The following is a 21480-nucleotide window of genomic DNA, read 5'->3' as shown; positions in this document are numbered from 1 at the left end:
CAATTTCCTCTTTTATAGCTGTTAGCAGTTGCCTTATATATTGAGGTGCTCCTATGTTGGGTGCATATATATTTATAATTATATCTTCTTCTTGGATTGATCATTATGTAGTGTCCTTCCTTGTCTCTTGTAACATTCTTTATTTTAAAGTCTATTTTATCTGATATGACTATAGCTACTCCAGCTTTCTTTTGATTTCCATTTGCATGGAATATCTTTTTCCATCCCCTCACTTTCAGTCTTTATGTGTCCCTAAGTCTGAAGTGAGTCTCTTGTAGACAGCATATATATGGGTCTTGTTTTGTATCCATTCAGCAAGCCTGTGTCTTTTGGTTGGAGCATTTAATCCATTCACATTTAAGGTAATTATCTATATGTATGTTCCTATGACCATTTTCTTAATTGTTTTGGGTTTGTTTTTGTGGATCCTTTTCTTGTCTTGTGTTTCTCACTTAGAGAAGTTCTTTTAGCATTTGTTGTAGAACTGGTTTGGTGGTGCTGAATTCTCTTAGCTTTTGCTTGTCTGTAAAGCTGTTGAATTCTCCATCGAATCTGAATGAGATCCTTGCCAGGTAGAGTGATCTTGGTGTAGGTTCTTCCCTTTCATCACTTTAAGTATATCATGCCACTCCCTTCTGGCTTGTAGAGTTTCTGCTGAGAAATCAGCTGTTAACCTTATGGGAGTTCCTTTGTATGTTGTTTGTCCTTTTTCCCTTGCTGCCTTCAATAGTTTGTCTTTGTCTTTAATTTTTGCCAATTTGATTACTATGTGTCTCTGTGTGTTTCTCCTTGGGTTTATCCTGTATGGGACTCACTGCACTTCCTGGACTTGGGTGGCTATTTCCTTTCCCACATTAGGGATGTTTTCGACTATAATCTCTTCAAATATTTTCTCTGGTCCTTTCTCTCTCTCTTCTCCTTCTGGCACTCCTATATTGCGAATGTTGTTGTGTTTAATGTTGTCCCAGAGGCCTCTTAGGCTGTCTTCATTTCTTTTCATTCTTTTTTCTTTATTCTGTTCCGCAGCAGTGAATTCCACCATTCTGTCTTCCAGGTCACTTATCCGTTCTTCTGCCTCAGTTATTCTGCTATTGATTCCTTCTAGTGTAGTTTTCATTTCAGTTACTGTATTGTTCATCTCTGTTTGTTTGTTCTTTAATTCTTCTAGGTCTTTGTTCAACATTTCTTACATCTTCTTGATCTTTGCCTCCATTCCTTTTCCGAGGTCCTGGATCATCTTCACTATCATTATTCTGAATTTTTTTTCTGGAAGGTTGCCTATCTCCATTTCATTTAGTTGTTTTTCTGGGGTTTTATCTTGTTCCTTCATCTAGTACATAGCCTTCTGCCTCTTCATTTTGTCTGTCTTTCTGTGAATGTGGTTTTTGTTCCACAGGCTGCAGGAGTGTAGTTCTTCTTGCTTATGCTGTCTGCCCTCTGGTGGATGAGGCTATCTAAGAGGCTTGTATAAGTTTCCTGATGGGAGGGATTGGTGGTGGGTAGAGCTGACTGTTGCTCTGGTGGGCAGAGCTCAGTAAAAGTTTAATCTGCTTGACTGTTGATGGGCTGGGTTCCCTCCCTGTTGGTTGTTTGGCCTGAGGCAACCCAACACTGGAGCCTACCTGGGCTCTTTGGTGGGGCTAATGACAGGCTCTGGGAGGGCTCATGCCAAGGAGTACTTCCCAGAACTTCTGCTGCCAGTGTCCTTATCCCCACGGTGAGCCACAGCCAGACAGCCACCCCCCACCTCTGCAGGAGACCCTCCAACGCTAGCAGGTAGGTCTGGTTCAGTCTCCCCTGGGGTCACTGCTCCTTCCCCTGGGTCCCAATGCACACACTACTTTGTGTGTGCCCTCCAAGTGTGGAGTCTCTGTTTCCCCCTGTCCTGTCAAAGTCCTGCAGTCAATTCCCACTAGACTTGAAAGTCTGATTCTCTAGGAATTCCTCCTCCCGTTGCTGGACCCCCAGGTTGGGAATCCTGACATGGGGCTCATAACCTTCACTCCAGTGGGTGCACTTCTCTGGTATAAGTGTTCTCCGGTCTGTGAGTCACCCACCCAGCAGTTATGGGATTTGATTTTACTGTGATTGCACCCCTCCTACCATCTCATTGTGCCTTCTCCTTTGTCTTTGGATGTGTGGTATCTTTTTTGGTGAGTTCCAGTGTCTTCCTGTCGATGATTGTCCAGCAGCTAGTTGTGATTCTGGTATTCTCGCAAGAGGGAGTGAGAGCACGTCCTTCTACTCTGCCATCTTGGTCCTGTCTCCGTACTTATATGATTTTAACAGATATATTTAAAGCTCTGAGTCAGGGCATTTAAATAACATAACTGTTAAAATCATGGAAGATACAGTTTGCTGAAAATAAGTTATTTGGCCAGTAAAGCGTTAGTTATTAAGGTATCTAAGTCGGGATGAAGAAAGTAGAAAATATAATGGAGAATTATATAAAACCAGAACCAAAGAGTGATTAAATAATCACTAAAGTATCCAAAACTTGAAATCCATTGATTTTACAATTAGCAGCAGATAAAGGAAGCAAGCCTTTCTGAAGTCCTGGCTTGGACAAGCACATCATGATTATCCTGGTAATCGGTTCCCTGGCTTACAAATCTGCACAGGTGACTTGCTTTATACATTGCATTTCTGTTTAATCAGACATGCCTACCTTTGTTTCATTTGCTGTGAAATAGGAAATCAAGGAGAAACTGGATTCCAGTCACAAGCGAGATATAGAGGGCATGGGAGTCCCAGAAATCAAGTACGGAGACTCTGTCTGCTTTGTCCAACATATAGCCAGTGGTCTCTGGGTGACCTACAAAGCACAAGATGCCAAGACATCCCGCCTGGGACCTCTGAAAAGAAAGGTGAGGGGTTAGAAAGCCTGGAAGCAACTGGGCAAGAGAAGTGATTGTGAGAATCAGGTGAACATGTTGTATGTTTACTTCTTACTATTCTGAAGAGTTATTTCTGTGACAGATTGTGTAGCCTAATGTGGTTACTCTGACCTCATATTCAGTGGGGAAAATAAAGAGCTACATAGATGACAAATCTGTGAGGAGAGAGTAGAATATGTTCCATGTGCTCTAAAACCTGAACTAAATGGCTTTTGGTGGTATGATGTTTTGGGAGTATCCACATCATTGCGCCTTTCATTTAAGTGGATAATTGAGTTGTTATGCAGTTTTCGTAATATACAGACTAAATAGAATCTCTACAAAGAAAAACACAGATTGCATGATAACAAGCGCACAGGAACCAACGTGCAGAAAGATGAGATACTGTGGAATTACACTCTATTCACAGAGAATGAATGCAGATCTGAGTGGTCTGTCACAGCCTGCTACAGTGGGAAATCTGGCTTGGATACATACAACATCTTTTTTCCAGAAAGTCAATTGCCATAATAGAGTTTCTTTTGATAGGAACCAGAAAATAGATGTTCCAGGCATGGTATTTTTTTTTTTTTTTTGAAAACCCTTAACAAAACATGGGTTTGGGTAGTCAAGGAGTCCCATAATAAGGTTCTAGGAAGTACTGTACACTATGTTTTCTATATGTCAGCCTAATGGGAGGTGATGAAAAGTTTCCCAGAATGCTGGTTATTGTAAGAAAGGAGGTTGGGAGGAAACCATAAAGTAATAAATAGCTTATTTTTGTATAAAGTAAAACATACCAGGAAAATATCCAGAAAGGGAAAATAAAATTACAAAGAGGAGATAGAAAATAGAATAAGTAAGAGGCCACAAAGACTAGCTTGTATGAATCCAGCCCTTCCTCTGCCAACAATTATAAAGGCTGGATTAAACACAGAAACAAACCATTTGAAGGCTTCCACAAGCAAGGCACCCAGGACATGGGTACTAAACATCCCAAATAAATGTAAGTGCACTAAGGTGAGTTCCTCCTTTATCACCACTTTCCCCTCAGCATTTTGCTGAGTTACAGCACAAGGAGTGGGGTCTTCTGTTAGTTTCACTGGGCTGGAGAGACGTCTTTGTGATAAGGTCAGCCGAGGTTTCTGGGACTTGAGGGGCCACATTCCCCAGTGGAGGAAACTATAGAAACATGAACCTGAAATTCTATATGCAGTTTCCCCTAGCATTTTAAGCTGACTGTGGATAGAGTATGAAGCTAAGATAGCGAACAGAAAGTGCCAGCTATGGTGGAGAAGAGCGAAGCAGAGATGTGGACAGTATGGCAGTACTAGGAGACAGAGGTGGGGAACCGAAGTCCCTCAAGCTGGAGTGGCCCCTGAAAATACAGTAGGTTTTCAACTGAATCCCCCAAAGGGCTCTAACCCAGGAGTAAGGGCTGCACCCTGGAAATAAGGGCAAATTGAAAATCAATGCCAAAGGCCCATCATCTACCCTAACAGCCAATGAGAAGAAAATTAAATCCTCTAAAGAGTATGATAATATCATATAGAGTTTCCACAATTTTTCATACCTACTAAGATAAGAATGACATTTAAGAAAGGAGAATTTGTGGATCTTGGCTGTAATTCTGTGTGGGTGGGGACACAGTTGAAGGACCCTGTCAACTAGGAGAGATCCCAGTTTACAGTGTTGATTTATTGTGCCTACCCCTGACTTTTTCTTCTGGCCATAGTCCAGAGGTCCATTTAATTGCTGGAGTGTGCATGTGAATTTGGGAGATGCTTCCAGAAACTCTCTCTAAATGGTGCCATAATGCTCAGCCCTTGACAGGGCTGCCCAGCTCCATTTCGCGAGGAGCCAGTTAAGTTCCCCTCTATAAATACAAAGAATGTCCAATCTGTGTTAAGCATTTTATGAAACAAAATGGGAATTTAGAAAAACCAGTGGGAAACAGACACAGTGAAAAACCTGACGAATGATACTTCACCTTAAAGGAAGTACCTTCTTTCCATCTTGGGCTTCTGCTCTCTGCTCTTGGGTTATGGAATTCCTCCGAGAGAAAAAGGACCTTAGGACCTGAGCTGCAGCGATCAATAGGATACATAATAACAACATTCTAACAACTGCATTTCCCCCATTTCTCATTACTTGCTTGTTTGTTTGGCTGGTTTGAATGTGTTATCTGAACAAGCAAAACCTAAGGTCTTTAGGGACTGACCCAAAAGCTGGGACTGAGGCCAGAGTAAACCTAGTGAGATGTATGGCCAAATCTAAATGCAACATTGGTAAGCAGTTTCTGGGAAGTTCGGACAAAGTAACATTTTGAAAGAGTTGGTGAATCCAATAGTAAGGGCATCCTTTGCTAATGCTTAAGCTACAGTATATAGATGGCATGCAAGGTCTTTTTTCGAAAATGAACATAAACTTGTACAAGCCAGCATTCTACTTCCTGTGTGAATTCATTAAATCAGGATATGCTTTCAAAAGAATATAAAATAAGGAAGAGATTTTCACATGGAAAGGAAAATAAGTTGTTTCTTTGTGCTAAAAATGAGATGACAAAAATCCTTATTCTAAGGATATTTTTTGGAGCCACGTATTTAATTGTCATAGAGACTGACTGACCCCCATCCCCCTTCCCCAGGACCTACAAATGGCCTCCCCTCACTTACTCACCATCCAGAGGAAACCATGCCAGGAACTTGAATCATGATTTGACCCTGACTTGAACCAGAGTCAAACCATCCCAGTTAATAACAGTATATATTTGGCCCTTCTAGAGAAAAAAACAGCTGACCTCCATGCCAAAAGATGCCAGCCCCACCCAAAAATTCTATCATGATGTCACTGGTGAGCAATAAGTATACTAGCTTCCAGACAACTGATCTGAGATCGGTAATATATTTCCCCTTATAACAAATATGCATCCAGTACCTTTTATATTCTAGGAAACATGCTAAATGACTTACATGTAAATCATCGAATCCTCTAAATAACCCTCTAAGTCCACCTGCAGATGATGAAGTCAAAGCAGAGATTTGCCCAAGGTCACACAGCTGGGATGTGGCCTAGCAGGATTAGAACTCAGGTCAGCTGATACCCCAGCCCAGGCTTTCAAACCCCCTCTATAGCCTCCATGAGAAGCAAACTACCATCTCGAGCTGCTTCCCCAGTTCTACAGTCAGCTAACTCAGTGTAGCTGTCATTCAGGAGAGAAAGCCATGCCTGATCCCAGTAGAGGGTTTTATTTTAACTTGTCTTTCTTCTTTCTTGGTTTATCTCTGGAGGAAAAGGCTCTGAACAAAGTGATTTTTCTCCTCTCCAAGGATAAGGTTTTGTGTTCATTTTAAGAGAAAAATCTATCATAAAATATGTTTTCACCCTTTCAAATTGGCCATCTAGGCCCAAGGAATTTATTGTAACTCAACATCACAGTGGCACATAAAGTTTCATTTTCATCAAAGCACCGTGTCTCAGGAATGAGTCATACGTCAGCAATAGGGAGTATGGGGAAAATAACTTTGTTAATGTCCCACTTTCAAAATGGGCCTGTGGGGAACTTGACTGGGGAGAAGGAGTACAAGGGATGAGGGAAATACTGCCAGAAACGTTGACTCTCCAGCTGTGTAACCTGGAACTGGTGTCCTTGGCTCTGGGGTAGGTCATACTCCATCAGGAAGGCCACATGGATGACGGGTTAACACTGCAGAGATGCCAGCATGAGGAGTCCCAGGCTGCCCGGATCATCCGGAACACGACCGCTTTATTCAGCCAGTTTGTAAGGTAGGTGAGCTCCTTCCCTTTCTCTGCTCGTCAGTTTCTATTTTGTGGCCATCCAATCCCACCAACCACCCCCTTTGAATACTATGAATTTTCAGGAAATAAGTATGCACCAGCAAAGAGTTTTGCCAGAAAGAGCTTTAGATTGAAACTTATTTCCCAGTAGGTAAGCTCCTCCCAGCTTCACTCTTGGCCCAACAGATGCCCGAGCAGCATTAGTTATTCAGGTTGGTGTCACAAACACCCAAGGTCTTCTCATGAAAATTAAGTGGAAAGAGCTGGAGTGCTTTAAGTCCCATTTGTATTAGTGTGTGAAGAGGGGAGGAGAGAGGAGTAATGGATCCACACTCTCTGTGCCATTTAGAAAGGCTTTCTACATCATTCAGAATTGTTGCTGTGCTTTGGTTCCAAGGAGATTTACATGGAAGGCTTGGGTTACCCACCTACGGCTGGGAATTAAATAGGGGAAAGTAACTTAGCCTGCTTGGATCATAATTCCTCCAGCCTCAACAGTGCTGCCCAAACAGAACTCTGTGGATTGTGTTCACCAATCACCATGAGGAATGGATTCTGTTGTAAACAGTGCAGTGTTGCAAGCCATCCTTCTCTCATAGGAAAATCTCTAAAGCCTAGAGGGTTTCAATTGAGTGTGTGAATTTGCATGAAATGAGAAAAATTTTTTATACCTTTATTTGCCTTCCTGTTGAACCACTGTGATCCAAGGGATGTGTGTTAATTAGGATACAGGCCAAGCTGCCATTGTGGTTCAGAATAAACTTTTATTTCTTTTTCAAGTAATAGTATAGGGGAGGCAAGTGGTTTGGGGAAAACAGACCATGCCGCTACTGGGGCTCAGTTTTCTTCTTTGAGATCTCCTACAGGTTCTTTAAGTATGTCCCAGGACCAACCCAGCAGCATCACCTTGGAACTTGTTAAAAATATAAATTCTTGGGTTTTACCCCAGACAGACCTACTGAATCAGACAACTAGAAAAAACTAGGTACCTCAGAAAAACTGAGTTTTAATGGGCCCTCCAGTTAATGCTGATGTTTGCTAAAGTTTACAAACCACTGCCCTGGAGTAAAGGTCTTAACCTTGGCCAGATGTTAGATTCATCTGGGAAGCTTTTAACACCCTGATGCCCAGGTGGCATCTCCAAACAATTGCATCAGAGTCTCTGGGGTGGGATCCAAACACCAGCTTTTTATTAGCACTCCCCAGAAAATTCTTATATTCAGCCACAGTTGAGAACCAACTGTGCTGGTATGTATTCTTCATCCATGTGATTAAAAATAGCTTACTAGGGCTTCCCTGGTGGCGCAGTGGTTGAGAATCTGCCTGACAATGCAGCGGACATGGGTTCGAGCCCTGGTCTGGGAAGATCCCACATGCCGCGGAGCAACTGGGCCCATGAGCCACAATTACTGAGGCTGCGCGTCTGGAGCCTGTGCTCCGCAACAAGAGAGGCCGCGATAGTGAGAGGCCCGCCCACCGCGATGAAGAGTGGCCGCCACTCGCCGCAACTAGAGAAAGCCTTCGCACAGAAACGAAGACCCAACACAACCATTAATTAATTAATTAATTAATTAATTTTTAAAAATAGCTTACTAATACCATGTCTAAGGTCCATCCTGAAAAGATGGGAAGAGAGAGGAAGTAGAGTGTAAGCCATTTCTTTTTTAAAAAAATATAACCCAGAGTTAGATCACCTTATCTTGCATTCTATTGTCTAACAGTAGTAACATGGCCACATCTAGCTGAAGGAAGGCTGAGAAATATCACCTCTGGTTGGTTGACTATGTACAACTCAGGGGTCCTGATACTAAATTGAAGGCAAGTAGACAATAGGGGTATTCCTGCTACAGGATGGGACTGAGACCTGCAAGTCAATGATCTTTTGTCTGCTTTTGGCTCTGCCACTGGTTTTCTGTGAACCTTGAGCAAAATATTTCCTCTTGTTTTTTTTGGTTTTTTTTTTTTTGCAGTACACGGGCCTCTCACTCTTGTGGCCTCTCCCATTGCGGAGCACAGGCTCCGGACGCGCGGGTTTAGCGGCCATGGCTCACGGGCCCAGCCGCTCCGCGGCATGTGGGATCTTCCAGGACCGGGGCACGAGCCCCTATCCCCTGCATCGGCAGGCGGACTCTCAACCACTGTGCCACCAGGGAAGCCCTTTCCTCCTTTTTATTCTGCATTACATCCAGACTGTTCTCCTTCTTCAAAGAAAGAGCCTAAGAATGAATGGCTTGGTATGGGCAGAAAAAATTAGCTACATGTACACATGAAATTTTCATATAGTCTGGGCTATGACCACAGCCATCACCATAGGGAGTGGATGGTTTTATTAATCTGGCCCTCAATTCTCTCAGCCTCTGTCCTTATATCTTTCTTAAGTCAGGGGCCCCTACCTCACACTTATACAAAAATTAATTCAAAATGCATTAAAGACCTAATTGTAGGACCTTAAACTATAAAACCCGGAGAAGAAAACATAGGCTCAAATCAGCATGACCTTGAATTAGGCAATGGTTTCTTCAATATGGTACCGAAAACAAAACCTACAGAAGAAAATGTAGATAGATTGGACTTTATCAGAATTAAAAGCTTTTTTTGCTGTGAAGGGCACCATTAAGAAAGTGAAAAAACAACCCATGGTATGGCAGAGAATATTTGCGAATCATAGATTTGATAAGGGATTTGTATCTAGAATAAAGAACACTCACAACTCAGCATTAAGAAGACAAATGGAACCAATTTAAAAATGGGTGAAGGATCTAAATAGACATTTCTCCAAAGAAGGTATATAAATGGCCAATAAGCACATGAAAAGATGTTCAATACCATCAGCTATCAGAAAAATGCAAATCAGAACCACAGTGATATAACGTTTTATTCTCACTAGGATGGCTATAATCAAAAAGACCGTCAGTTAGAAGTGTGGGATAGGATAGATGTTGCAGCCACTTTGGAATACAGTCCAGGAATTCCTCAAAGTGTTAAACATAGAGTTACTGTATGACTCAACAATTTCATTCCTAGGTATACGCCCAAGAGATATGAAACATACGCACACACAAAAACTTGTATACAAATGTTCAAAGCAGCATTACTCATAATAGCCCAAAAACGGAAACAACCTAAACATCTATCAGGTGATGAATGCATAAATAAAAGGTGCTATATCCATACAATGGAATATTATATGTCCATGAAAAGGAATGAAGGACTGATATACACTACAACATAAATGAACCTTAAAAACATTATGCTCAGTGAAAGAAGCCAGTCACAAAAGAACACATACTGTATTATTGCATGTATATGAAATATCCAGAAGAGAAATATCTGTAGAGATAGAAAAGAGATCTGTGGTTGCCTAGGGCTGGGGTGGCAGCAGGTGAAAAGAGGAGTGACTACTAATGGGTGTGGGATTTGGGGGAAAGCTGAGGAAAAGTTCTAAAGTTGATTTAGGTGATTGTTGCACAACTCTGTAAATATACTAAAAACCATTAAACCATTAAATTGTACCCTTTAAATAGATGACTGTATGATATGTGAATTATATTTCAATAAAGCTGTTATTTTAAAAAATTCAGTGCAAGTTACATGCCAAACAATCGGAAAATTATTTTTAAACAGTTTTATTGGGTTATAATTTACATATCATAAAATTCATCCCTTTAAGTGTACAGCTCAGTGAATTTTAATAAATTTACGGAGCCGTACAGCCATTGCCGCAATTCAGTTTTAGAACATTTTCATCGCCCCGGAAGGATTCTTATGCCCGTTACAATTTATACTAGTTGCCACCCCCAGCCTTAGGCAACCAATCATCTATTTCTATCACATTTTAATGCATTAAATTGATAAATCACACAATATATGATGTTTTGAATCTGGCCTTTTCATTTGGCATTACATTTTTGAGGTTCATCCCTGTTGCAGTACATAATGGTGTTCTGTTCCTTTCTATTGCTGAAGAGTATTTCTGTGTATATGTTTTATATATATATAATATACATATATATGTAAATCGTACACACATATGTACACATAAAGGTACATATGTATGTATATACATGAATGTGTGTGTGTATACATATATATATAGAGAGAGAGAGAGATACACACATACAGGTATACTCATGTCACATGCTAAAACATGTATATGATAATACAACACTGTCTTCCTTAATGTAGCTTTATAGTAAGTATTAAAATCAGGTAGAGTGAGTCCTCCTACAATTTTCTCAAAATTATTTTGTCTCTTCTAAGTCCTTTGCATTCCCATATAAACTTTAGGGTGAATTTTCAATTTCTGTAAGAAGGTCTGCTAGGATTTTGGTAGGTATTGCATTGGATCTATAGATCAGTTTCAGGAAATTTTGATCTTAATAATGAATCTTTCACTCCATAAACATAGAATGTCTGTCCATTTATTTATTCTTCTTGGATTCCTTTCAACAAGATATTAGTTTTCAGTGTATAAGTCTTTCACTTCTTTTGTAAAATTTATTCCTAAGTATTTATTTTTGACGCAACTACAAATGGAAATGTTTTCTTAATTTCATTTCAGATTGTCCACTGCTGGTGTCTATAAATACTGGTATAGAGATCAATCATGTATCCTATGACTTAGATGAAATTTTTTATTCTACCGGGGGTAATTTTTGGTGTGGATTCTGTAGAATTTTCTACATACAGGATCATGTCATCTGGGAATGAAAAGGTTTTTTTCCTTTCCAATAAGAATGCCCTTTATTTCTATTTCTATTTTATTTTATTTTGCATGATTGCACTGGATGGAACATCCACTGCAATGTGGAATAAAGCAGAGAGAACAGACATCCTTGTATTGTTCCTGAACTAGTGGGAAAACATTTGGTCTTTGACCATTAAGTATGATGTTAACTACAGGGTTTTTGTAGATGCCCTTTATCAGGTTGAGGAAGTTCTCTTCTATTCCTAGTTTGCTAAGAGCTTTTTATCTTGAATGAGTGTTAGATTTTGTCAAATTCTTTATGTCTATTGAGATAATGATGTGGTTTCATCCTTTATTTATATAGCTTATTACATTACCTGCTTGAAAATGTAATTGAAGTCTATTATTGTTGAATTGTCTATTTCTCCCTCAATTCTGTCAATTTTTGCTTCACATATTTTGGTCTCTGTTGTTGGGTGCTTTATGTTTATAATAGGTATATCTTCCACCAAAATTGACTTCTACAATTATAAAACGTCTCCCTTTTTTCTTTTTTTTTTTTCACTCTTCCCCAAGTGTTTGTTTTCTTTGAAATCGAAGTATAGTTGGTTTACAATATTATATTAGTTTCAGGTGTACAGCATAGTGATTCAGTATTTTTGCAGATTACACTTCATTATAAATTATCACAAGATAATGGCTATATTTCCCTGTGCTATACAATATATCCTTCTTGCTTAGGCATTTTATACATAATAGTTTGTCTGTTAATCCCATACCCCTATCTTGTTCCTACCCACTTCCCTCTCCCCTTGGTTAACCACAAGTTTGTTTTCTGTATCTGTGAGTCTGTTTTGCATATACATTCATTTGTATTATCTTTTAGATTCCATATATAAGTGATATCATACAATATTTGTCTTTCTCTCTCTGACTTGTTTCACTCAGCATAATATTCTCAAGGTCCATCCACATTGGTGTAAATGGCAGAAGCTCATTCTTTTTTATGCCTGAGTCCCTGGGCTTTCCAACCCTCTTTGTAGCAGTGTGCTGCCCCATCAAGCTACAGAAATGCCTACAAACCTCTTCTTTCATCCTCATTTCTTATCACATGAAGAAACAAACACACTTTTCTCTTAACTGGCATGAGTATCTCTAGTAAATGCAAAATATTTCAAAAGAAAAAAAAAAGAGGGGTGAGAGAAAAAACAAACTCTGAAATTAGACCAGAAATATTGAGGAAAATGAATTCATTCTTCACTGAATCTAGAATTGGGGAGTCATTTCTGATTGGGTTTTTGTTCCCAAACCTTCACCTCATTTCCACATGGGATTATCTTCCTCACTGTCTCTGTGTCCAATAATGTTCCGGAGAGTCATTAATAACCACTTCCTGAGCACCTGCCATGGGCCGGAGGACACACTGCAGAGAAATACTTCCTGCCTGTAATTCACTCTTCTCTCATCATGTGCACTTGGCATTTTTACACAAAAATGGAATTATCGTTACCTCATAACCTGAGTGTTTTCAGGGCTTGTTCGTAAGCCTTTGCTTTAGGCCTAGATCACAATCTTTTCTTAGCATGTGTCCAGACTGATATATAAGCAAATCTGCTGTAAATGAAAGGACAGCTCATTAGAAATCGACCACCAAGGAAAAACCCTGATGTTATTTACACATGGAATCAGTTCCCATTCTGCTGGGGCCACAGATGCAGTTCCATGGGAGCTGGGTCCATTTCCCTCTTCCTCTTCTTAGCCTTGGCCTCTGAAAGGCTCACTGGTGTCCCCCTCTCAAGGAGATGGGAAAATGAAGGGTCATTTTGTCATCTGTGGAGGTTTGTGTTCTCTCTGTGTTGAAAGGATTTAATTATAAGATTTGTTTGGAAAATTATGACAGAGGGAGTCAGACAGACACACATACAGGTTGGGAGGAACACAACAGAGAAAATGAGGCAGATGATGGGGATGTTGAGACAGAGAGGAAGGATGTTGAGAGATGGGACACTAGGGGAGAGGCAGATAAACAGAGGCAGGCACACAGAGGAAGGAGAGAGAGACATACAGAGAGCAAGGGAGACATCAACAAATAGGGTGGGGAAGCACACACACACAACACATGGGGTGCCTGCACACACACAAACATGAAGAGAAAAACACATGCAGAGGTATCACAAAGATGCATGGAGAGAGACAGAAGACAAAGATGTAGATGGGGGAAGAGACCTACTGATGAAACCCCTTCCAGCCAATGCTTAACCTATTCCAAGAACGTGTGATAGTCTAAAAGAGCTATGGGTTAATAAGTTTATTATTTATAAACGTGTTTCCACTTACAAAGGAAAAATGATGGCAGACAGCCAAGGGTCATTTCCCTTGATTTATGAAATGGCTTTAAAATTGAATCAGAAATTCTCTCCCTTTGCTCTGTTTGTCGGCAAACTACACTTTGTGGTCATCTGTACAGCGACTAGCCCAGGCAGCAGTCCGTGTGCCCAGCGTGGGGCAGGGAGGAGCCAGGACCTAGTGGACACTTGTCAGAGCCCTGTTGGGGACCCACTGCCTGAGCCGTGTCCATCTTTGTGGTTTTAGTGGAAACAGCCGCACAGCAGCCCCTGTCACCCTGCCGATAGAAGAGGTCCTGCAGACCTTACACGACTTGATTGCCTACTTCCAGCCCCCGGAGGAGGAGATGCAGCATGAGAACAAGCAGAACAAGCTCCGCTCACTCAAAAACAGACAGAATCTTTTCAAGGAAGAGGTAAGTCCAAAACGTTACAAATTGAGATTCTCTTTGTGTCCAGAGCTAAAGTACCCCCAATGACTACAATTTAGCTTTGTCTCCATGCATGCACGTGTTTAAGAAAGAGACAGAGAACAAGAGAGAGAGGAAGCTGGAAAGAAAAGGATTCACTGGAGACCTCCCTTCCCTGTAGGCACCCCTGATCACATTAGCGAACATTGCCATGCTTGTATGTTGGCACGTTCAAACCACATTAATTTAAAGCCTCAGTGTCACCTATGTATCCAAAATCCATCTTCCATAAATCTCAGCTATGAGAGTATGGCATTGGCTGTGATCACCACATTTTGGAAGATGTCAGAATTACCCTGGAAACTTGTTGGAAAAATACAGATGCCGAGGTTCCACCACATCAGAAATGCCTGAGGAGCTGGTTTGAGAGATACAGGTGCTGCTATGTCTCAAGTCGAACTTGAGCATCTAAGTCACTTGGGATGGGGCCCGGGTATAGGGGAAATACTAACTTGGGGCTCTAGGGACCCCGGCCCTAGTCCTGGCTCCATCCCTGGCTGTGTGTGTCCTTAGACAAGTCATACCTTTTCTGAACTTGGACGTGATGATTTGGCACTAATTTGAAGGCTATGGTCATATTCCTGCAGCCCCCCATTCCTGGGGACAGGGCTCGTCCCTTGGGCGCTTCCAAAGTTGATGGCGTGGGAAGTAGACCCCGTCCCTACCCAGCTTTCTGATGTGAGCAGACTTTGGCTGGGGGAACATTCTGTGTGCCTTATAGATCTGCTGAAACTACACTTAACACCTCCCTCCTGCTGTTTAAGAACAGCTGGGCACGGATATTTTTACTGGGTGGCATAGTATTGTAAATTAGCTGAAAAGTAGTTTAAAATCTTCTTTTAGTCTTATTGTCTCTAAATTCCACCTCTTTCCAAGGGGATGGGGAGATGTCTTGTGCATCTAAGAGAAAAATAGGTCCTATATCCAGGGCTGTCTCTGGGTGAGTCAGAATCATTTCACGCCTGACACAGGGCAGGCATCTGTGAGACTCATTCATGCTCCGCCTTCCTCAGTCTGTCCTTGGATTGAGTTAAACACGTGGGGAGCAAAGCCGTCAGAGGAGACTGCTGATACTCCCCACATGGATGCTCTTTAGGTCTCTGAGGCATAAAAATGCATGTTTTGTTTTGGGGAGGAAAAAACAACATCCAAACTGGCACCATGAAGGTCTTTTTGCATATTAGCATTATCAGCTTTAAAAGGTGAATGATATTGGAGAGGAAAGAACAAAAGGGATCCCATGATCTTAATCAAGTCTTTTTACTTTTTGCCCAACTCACCTTCACAGGGAATGTTGGCCCTTGTGTTAAACTGCATTGATCGCTTAAATATCTACAATAGCATAGCACACTTCACAGGGATTGCCAGGGAGGAGAGTGGGATGGCCTGGAAAGAAATTCTGAACCTCCTCTACAAATTGCTGGGTAAGTACATACCCAGAGCCCTCTCTCTGGGAAGGTGGCCAAGGGTGGTCTGTAGGTATTTCCATGGGACAAGCTAAGACTGTCATCCAGCCTCATTCTTTGGAAGCTTTTGTTAAATCGTTTGGTTCTAATTCAGCCATTCATTCTGTTAACTGGTAGCTTATCATACTTTGCAAACTGACAGCAAGATGTCAGCAAGTAGAAGCAAATAGTGATCAGTTTTGCCAAAACTGCCTGTGAAACCCTTAACAGTCACACTCCCCGAACCTCAATTCTTCATCTTTAAAATGAGGGAGCAAGACAAAAATATGTTTCAGGTACCCTCCAGTACTAGACCTTTGACACCTGCAGTTTGAGGATGTTTACCCTCTTCAACTGTGTGCCCTTTCACTGTCCACCTGTTGAGCACTCATGATTCCTGCTGCTTTGGCCTGTTCCTTATTTCATTTTGGTGGAAAGAAAAAGGCAAAGAGTAGGGATGTTCCAGCATCCAGCCTTTCTTTTCACAACTATAAGTGTATGGTGACCTTCCGGTGCCTGCTGTAACTGATGCCATCACATGGGCCCAGGCTGCAGGAGAAAGACAGCATCAGCCTCTGCAAGAAGGTGGCCACCAGTAATGGCTCAGCCATGGTAACATGGCAGCATTTTAGTACTTTGCTGTGATGTAAATGTCCCATTGAGAGGAAGTCCTTGGAAAGCTGAGAAGGCCAGAGGGGAGGCCAGAGAAGTCAGGTTAGACTCATTCTCCATGTCAAGGGTCAGGCTGATTAGATTGCCACTTTATTTAGTGACCTCATAAAGTCTCTTCCAACTCTAATGTTTTGTAGTGATGTGGCTCAAACTCAGTAGTAATTATTACAATAATAGCTAACATTTGTTGAGTTCTGTATGCCAGGCAGTAGAATATCTCTTTTTGATCCACAGAGCAACACTGTGAGGTGTAGGTACTATTACCAATTTATTGATGAAGAAACAGATGCTCAGAAATGCTCATAACTTATCTAAGGTCACACATGTTGTAAGTGATGGAACTGTTTTGAGCCCAGACAGCCTGACCCCAGAGCCTCGAGGTTAATCCCTTGCTAGGGCCAACCCGAAAAGTGGGGTAGGAGCTCAGACTGAATTCTGCCCTCCAGTGTCTGTGGAGGTACAAAGCAGAGGTCCAGAGGAAGACATTTCCTTATCCAAATGCCTTACAAACATCTGTCAAACCCGCAGTCTTTGAAAGCCAACAGCATGAAGAACAGGCTACTTGGGGGCCAGTAACTTACATGAACTTATTCCAGAGTTGCATCTACAGTACAAGCCTATGGAGGGAATGTTACTTGGTCTAGATTGGTGGAAATCTAATGACAGCATATTCTCTCTCTCCCTTTACAGTATCACCTACCATTGGTCCTCAGATAATGAACAAGCATCAGAGTCAGCTGGAGGGCTGGTTAAAACACAGATGTTGGGCCCCATCCCCAGAGTTTCTGGTTCAGTATATCTGGGATAAGGCCAGAGAAATTGTGTTTTTAACAAGTTCTCAGGTGATACTGACATTACTCTCCAGGGATACACTTTGGGAACCACTGTCATGTACTAATGTGTTTTAGATAGTTTAGAGTTTCATGTTTTGTTATTACTTGCCTATTAGTTTAACCAGCCAGTTGTGTTCATTTGGATGCCTTCCTTTAGCACTGAAGAATAGAAGGTCTCTAGCTAGATTTAAGAAAACGTTAGAGGAAATTGAATTCTTAAGCCAGTAACCAAGCAGATATTATTTTCTTGCTTATCACTATCTGAAATAATTTTATTAATTTGTGTGTATATTGTCTCTCTCTTCTGTTTCACTAAGGCAGGGAATCTGTTGTCGCATTCCCACTGCTTTATTCCCAGCAAATAGACAGATGCCTGGTACACAGTAGAATCTCTGAAAATATTTGAGTGAATGGTAGATTTTTTACTCTCCAAAATGTAGAAACAGGATTGTATCAAAGGGCTTGGGAGGGGAAGAGTGTTACTCTATTCTTTTTAGTTGCTAAGCAGGTGGAGTATTGAACAGCACCCCAAGTTCTCAGGCCCATCACTGTGCCCTTTAACCTGCATGATCAAATGTGTTCTTGCTCACAGCTGCTCTCATTCGTGGAAACAGAAACAATTGCGCTCAATTCTCCAATAACCTTGATTGGCTAATCAGCAAATTGGACAGACTAGAATCTTCCTCAGGTAAGATTTGACAGGAAACATAACTGGAGAAGGTGGGGTTTTTAAATTTCTGTTAAAAAAAAAAAAGAAAACAAAGTTGAATCTCTGAACAATTGTTTTTTCCACTGGATTGCAAGCAATCCTCAATAATTACTTCAATGAAAAGAAATATAAAGTCCTAAATTTTCTTGGCACTCTTATAACTTTATTGAACAACTTTAACCCATGCTTCAAATATCTTTCCTTTTCTGCTTCATTTTTCACTTTGTGCCTTCATCTCCACCCTCTGGGTTCTTGACTCACCCTCTCCCCACCCCAGGGTGCTGGTCCCCTTCTAACTGCTACTTGGACTGTTATTCTCTGGGTCTGGACGTAGTGCTCTCAACTCTTTGGTTAGAAGCAGGTCTGAAGGATGACCAAGAACTTAGAGGAAATGATAATCCTCATACCCCCTGAATCACCGTTAACATCCTATCTAGAGCCCTTCTTGGTGACTCCCAGAGAATTTGAGCCAAGAAGAGTGGTCATCGTTGGTAAGTGACCATGCCCTGAGGCTCTGCAGTTTGCTTCCTCAGAGATGAGAGAACATGAAAAGTGTGGGCCCCCATCTGGGAAGCTAAAAGGTTTTTAATGCTCTTTTCGTCGTCTAGAGATGGCAGGAGCTTGGACAGGCCAAGGCAAGGCTCCTCCAGGGCCATCCACGTACATATGTCTTCTTCCATAGCCTCTGTTTTCTTTAGTGCCTCCACCCATGGGCCAGACTACATTTTAGGGTAATTTATGAAAACCTTGAAAGAAACAGAATCAAGAGGAATCTTCTCAGTAGAACCAATAAAGATATTGGCCAACTACTTCCCATGCATTTCCACCCCGGTGTTAACCCTGTAGGTGCTAGGCTGCAAGGGCACCTGTTAGTTTTTATTCAACCTTCACTTAATACAGAAAACCATCCAGTGTGCCCAGGAAAGGGGACAAAGCCAAATAGTCTTTATTTGTGAGCTTATAGTTTACTGACATACCAGTGCATCTAAAATAAAATTCTGGGATGATTCCTAGAAAAATTCTTATTCAAGGAACACTCAGACTATTTTCTAAATTACTTGAATGACCTTTAGAATTTATAGTAAACTAAGTATCCCATTTTCTATCTGTTTTTAAATTAAGTATTGCTTGGTTTGATCAAATTAAGAATTCTATTTTAAAGCTGCTTCTCTATATTTTGACACAGAAGGATCCTGTCTTTGTCCAGGAAGAGGGAGATGGAGTTAGTGATGAATAAACTCACTTCTGAATTACAGACTGTTTGGCCTCAGAGGCTCCTGAAGTGAGCCATCCGAGGTGGCTGCATTTTTCTTCTGGCTGGAAGTATTTAATAGATTCAAAGAAATGATGATACTCTGTTCACTCAGAATGGTCCTTTCACCCTCAGGTTTCTAATTATAGTCAGTTCTGCAGGTTATTTAATGTCCAAATGGTTTTTGTGGTATTCATGTAGGTATCTTGGAAGTTTTGCACTGCATCCTGATTGAAAGCCCAGAAGCCTTAAACCTGATAGCAGAAGGCCACATCAAGTCAATCATCTCCCTGTTGGATAAGCACGGGCGAAATCACAAGGTGGGTATAGAAAGAACCCCAAACAGTGATTGACTTTACCTGGCTTTTCCCTTTCTGCCGCTTAATAAGTGTTCTGTGTTACTGAGAGGATGTTGACTGCTCTCTTTCTTGGCTTTGATTTAAAATAATAATAATAATACCACCTTTGGAAACTGAGGTCCTGAAAGACCCTTCCTCCCTAGGAGCACACTCCGAGCCAGTCACGCTGGATCTTGGATGGTCCCCTCAGTTTCTACCAGCTTCCCAAGCCTGGCTCATCATTACCCCTTAACCCACAGCTGGCTGTGTATGGGGCTGCTCAGCTCCATACAAGGCCAACTGCAGGATTCGCGCTCACCCTCAGGTCTAAGAGCTTTAGTAGTGAAGCAGCTAATACCAAGCTTCATAAAGAAGCTGTACAGAAACCAGATTTAGAATAATGTAGAAAGTCTTGGCAACATGGCATGTTCTTAAATGAAATCAGACTTTCCATGAATCAAACCAGCTGAAGTAAATGGATCTGCATGAACAAGCCGGAGGGGGCAAGCTGTGGGGCTCTCCCTCTGATACAAAACAGGTGTGTGACCTTGCACCCCAGTCATTTCAGTTATAAAATGGAGCCATCGCCAGCTCACTTATGAAGGTGGAATGCTATATCAAGTTTTTCTGAGGTCTCTTAAAGTTCTAACATCTCCATTTTTATGGCATTATATCTCTAAGACACAATGATCTCGGGAAAGTCTATTAAAATATGTCTTATCCTGACCCTTCGACATCTGCCCCATATATGGAGGTTGCTGTGATGACTTGTTAGCGAGCAGGCAGGTACTCCAAGGCTGAGGGGGTGCATTTCAAGAGCAGATGGCATGATTGGATGTGAGGGATGGCCGCTGGGCTCATGTGGAGTGGAGAGAACCCAGCTTGGTCACTGGCCCTCTCTGCTCGCCATCAGTTGGGGGCACTGCACATCGGAGACATGTCTCAGACAGTCCAGGAGAACAAGCCCGTAGCACTGCTTGGATGATATGTATCATCCTTAGGAAACAACAAAAAAATGCTGTGGTCCTTAGCATCTGTGAAATTGCCTGGCAAAGAACAAAAAGAAATATATGGGGTCTGTAATTGCTTTTCCAAATGTGGTAAATCAAAAGCAATCATGAGGCTCCTGCTTCAGCCCAGCTTTGCTACGTTCCAACATGTTCCTTCCTGTTTGCAAAGTGTAATGAGGGTAATTGATAAGCACCTGAGTAACCTGTGGCCTGAGCCATGAGCTATGGGCACTTGTCAAGAGGAGCCCTTAGACAGGAAATTTGCCCTCATTTCGTTGCTCCCAGGGCTGCTTTACAATCACACCACAGAACACACTTAGTAAATAACCAGCTTTGCGATGGCTTCTTCAAAACTTAGTTCAGGTGCCACCCCCTCCATGAAGCTTTTTCTGAATCCCAGTTGGACATGATCTCTCCTCAGTCCTTGTACAACTGTGCCCACTGTTACATGGTGTTTTCACTCTGCCTTTCCTTATATTACATGTATACTTCTCTCAGAGACAAGTTCCTTTACAGCAGGGACCTTGTAAACCCCATAGTGCCCAGCTCATATGTTATACACGACAGGCATTTAATACATGTTTGTTGGTAATGAATGAATTAGAGGAATGGACGTGTAGAGACAGAATCTACTCCTGTCTCATTTTGATTGATTGGATGGTAGCTCACATATACGTACAAGTCTCATCTCATCCAACAGATGGCTATTAGTAGTAAGAAACACACTTACTATGTTGGTAGCACCAATGTTATTGGGTAAAAAGAACAATTACTGAAAATTATAACAGTTACCCTCTAATTTTTCCATGGAGTAAGCATGTAATAATAAAAGTAAAATATGCCCTTTTCACCTGTCCCCCCCAACCTACCTTACTCCAAACCTGCTCAGTGTTATCACAGATTAATATTTTTTATTATCTTCTTTGTTTCACAAGGATTTGGAGCCACCTATGAGAAACATGCATGGTAAAATAGTAATATCATTGGTCCTGAGAAAGTATAAATCAGAACTGAAAAGTTAACCTGGGGTGGGGATTTGGGGCAG

General features: G+C 41.5%; 1 protein-coding gene across 1 annotated transcript in view; it reads left to right on the top strand.

The window, feature by feature from the left end:
• RYR3 (ryanodine receptor 3) overlaps window positions 1–21480 on the top strand; it is a 371986-nt gene that overhangs the window by 97905 nt on the left and 252601 nt on the right. The window contains exons 11-16 of the mRNA XM_060096078.1: window positions 2694–2867; window positions 6541–6662; window positions 13954–14122; window positions 15465–15600; window positions 17719–17814; window positions 19289–19407. Of these exons, the coding sequence (XP_059952061.1) occupies window positions 2694–2867; window positions 6541–6662; window positions 13954–14122; window positions 15465–15600; window positions 17719–17814; window positions 19289–19407 (816 nt within the window). The remainder of the gene's footprint in view (window positions 1–2693; window positions 2868–6540; window positions 6663–13953; window positions 14123–15464; window positions 15601–17718; window positions 17815–19288; window positions 19408–21480) is intronic.

This window comes from Mesoplodon densirostris, chromosome 4, assembly GCF_025265405.1.
Source record: "Mesoplodon densirostris isolate mMesDen1 chromosome 4, mMesDen1 primary haplotype, whole genome shotgun sequence".
In the NCBI taxonomy this organism is placed as follows: Eukaryota; Metazoa; Chordata; class Mammalia; order Artiodactyla; family Ziphiidae; genus Mesoplodon; species Mesoplodon densirostris.
The sequence above is the reverse complement of the archived record's forward strand: the minus strand, read 5'-3'. Positions and strand labels throughout refer to the sequence as shown.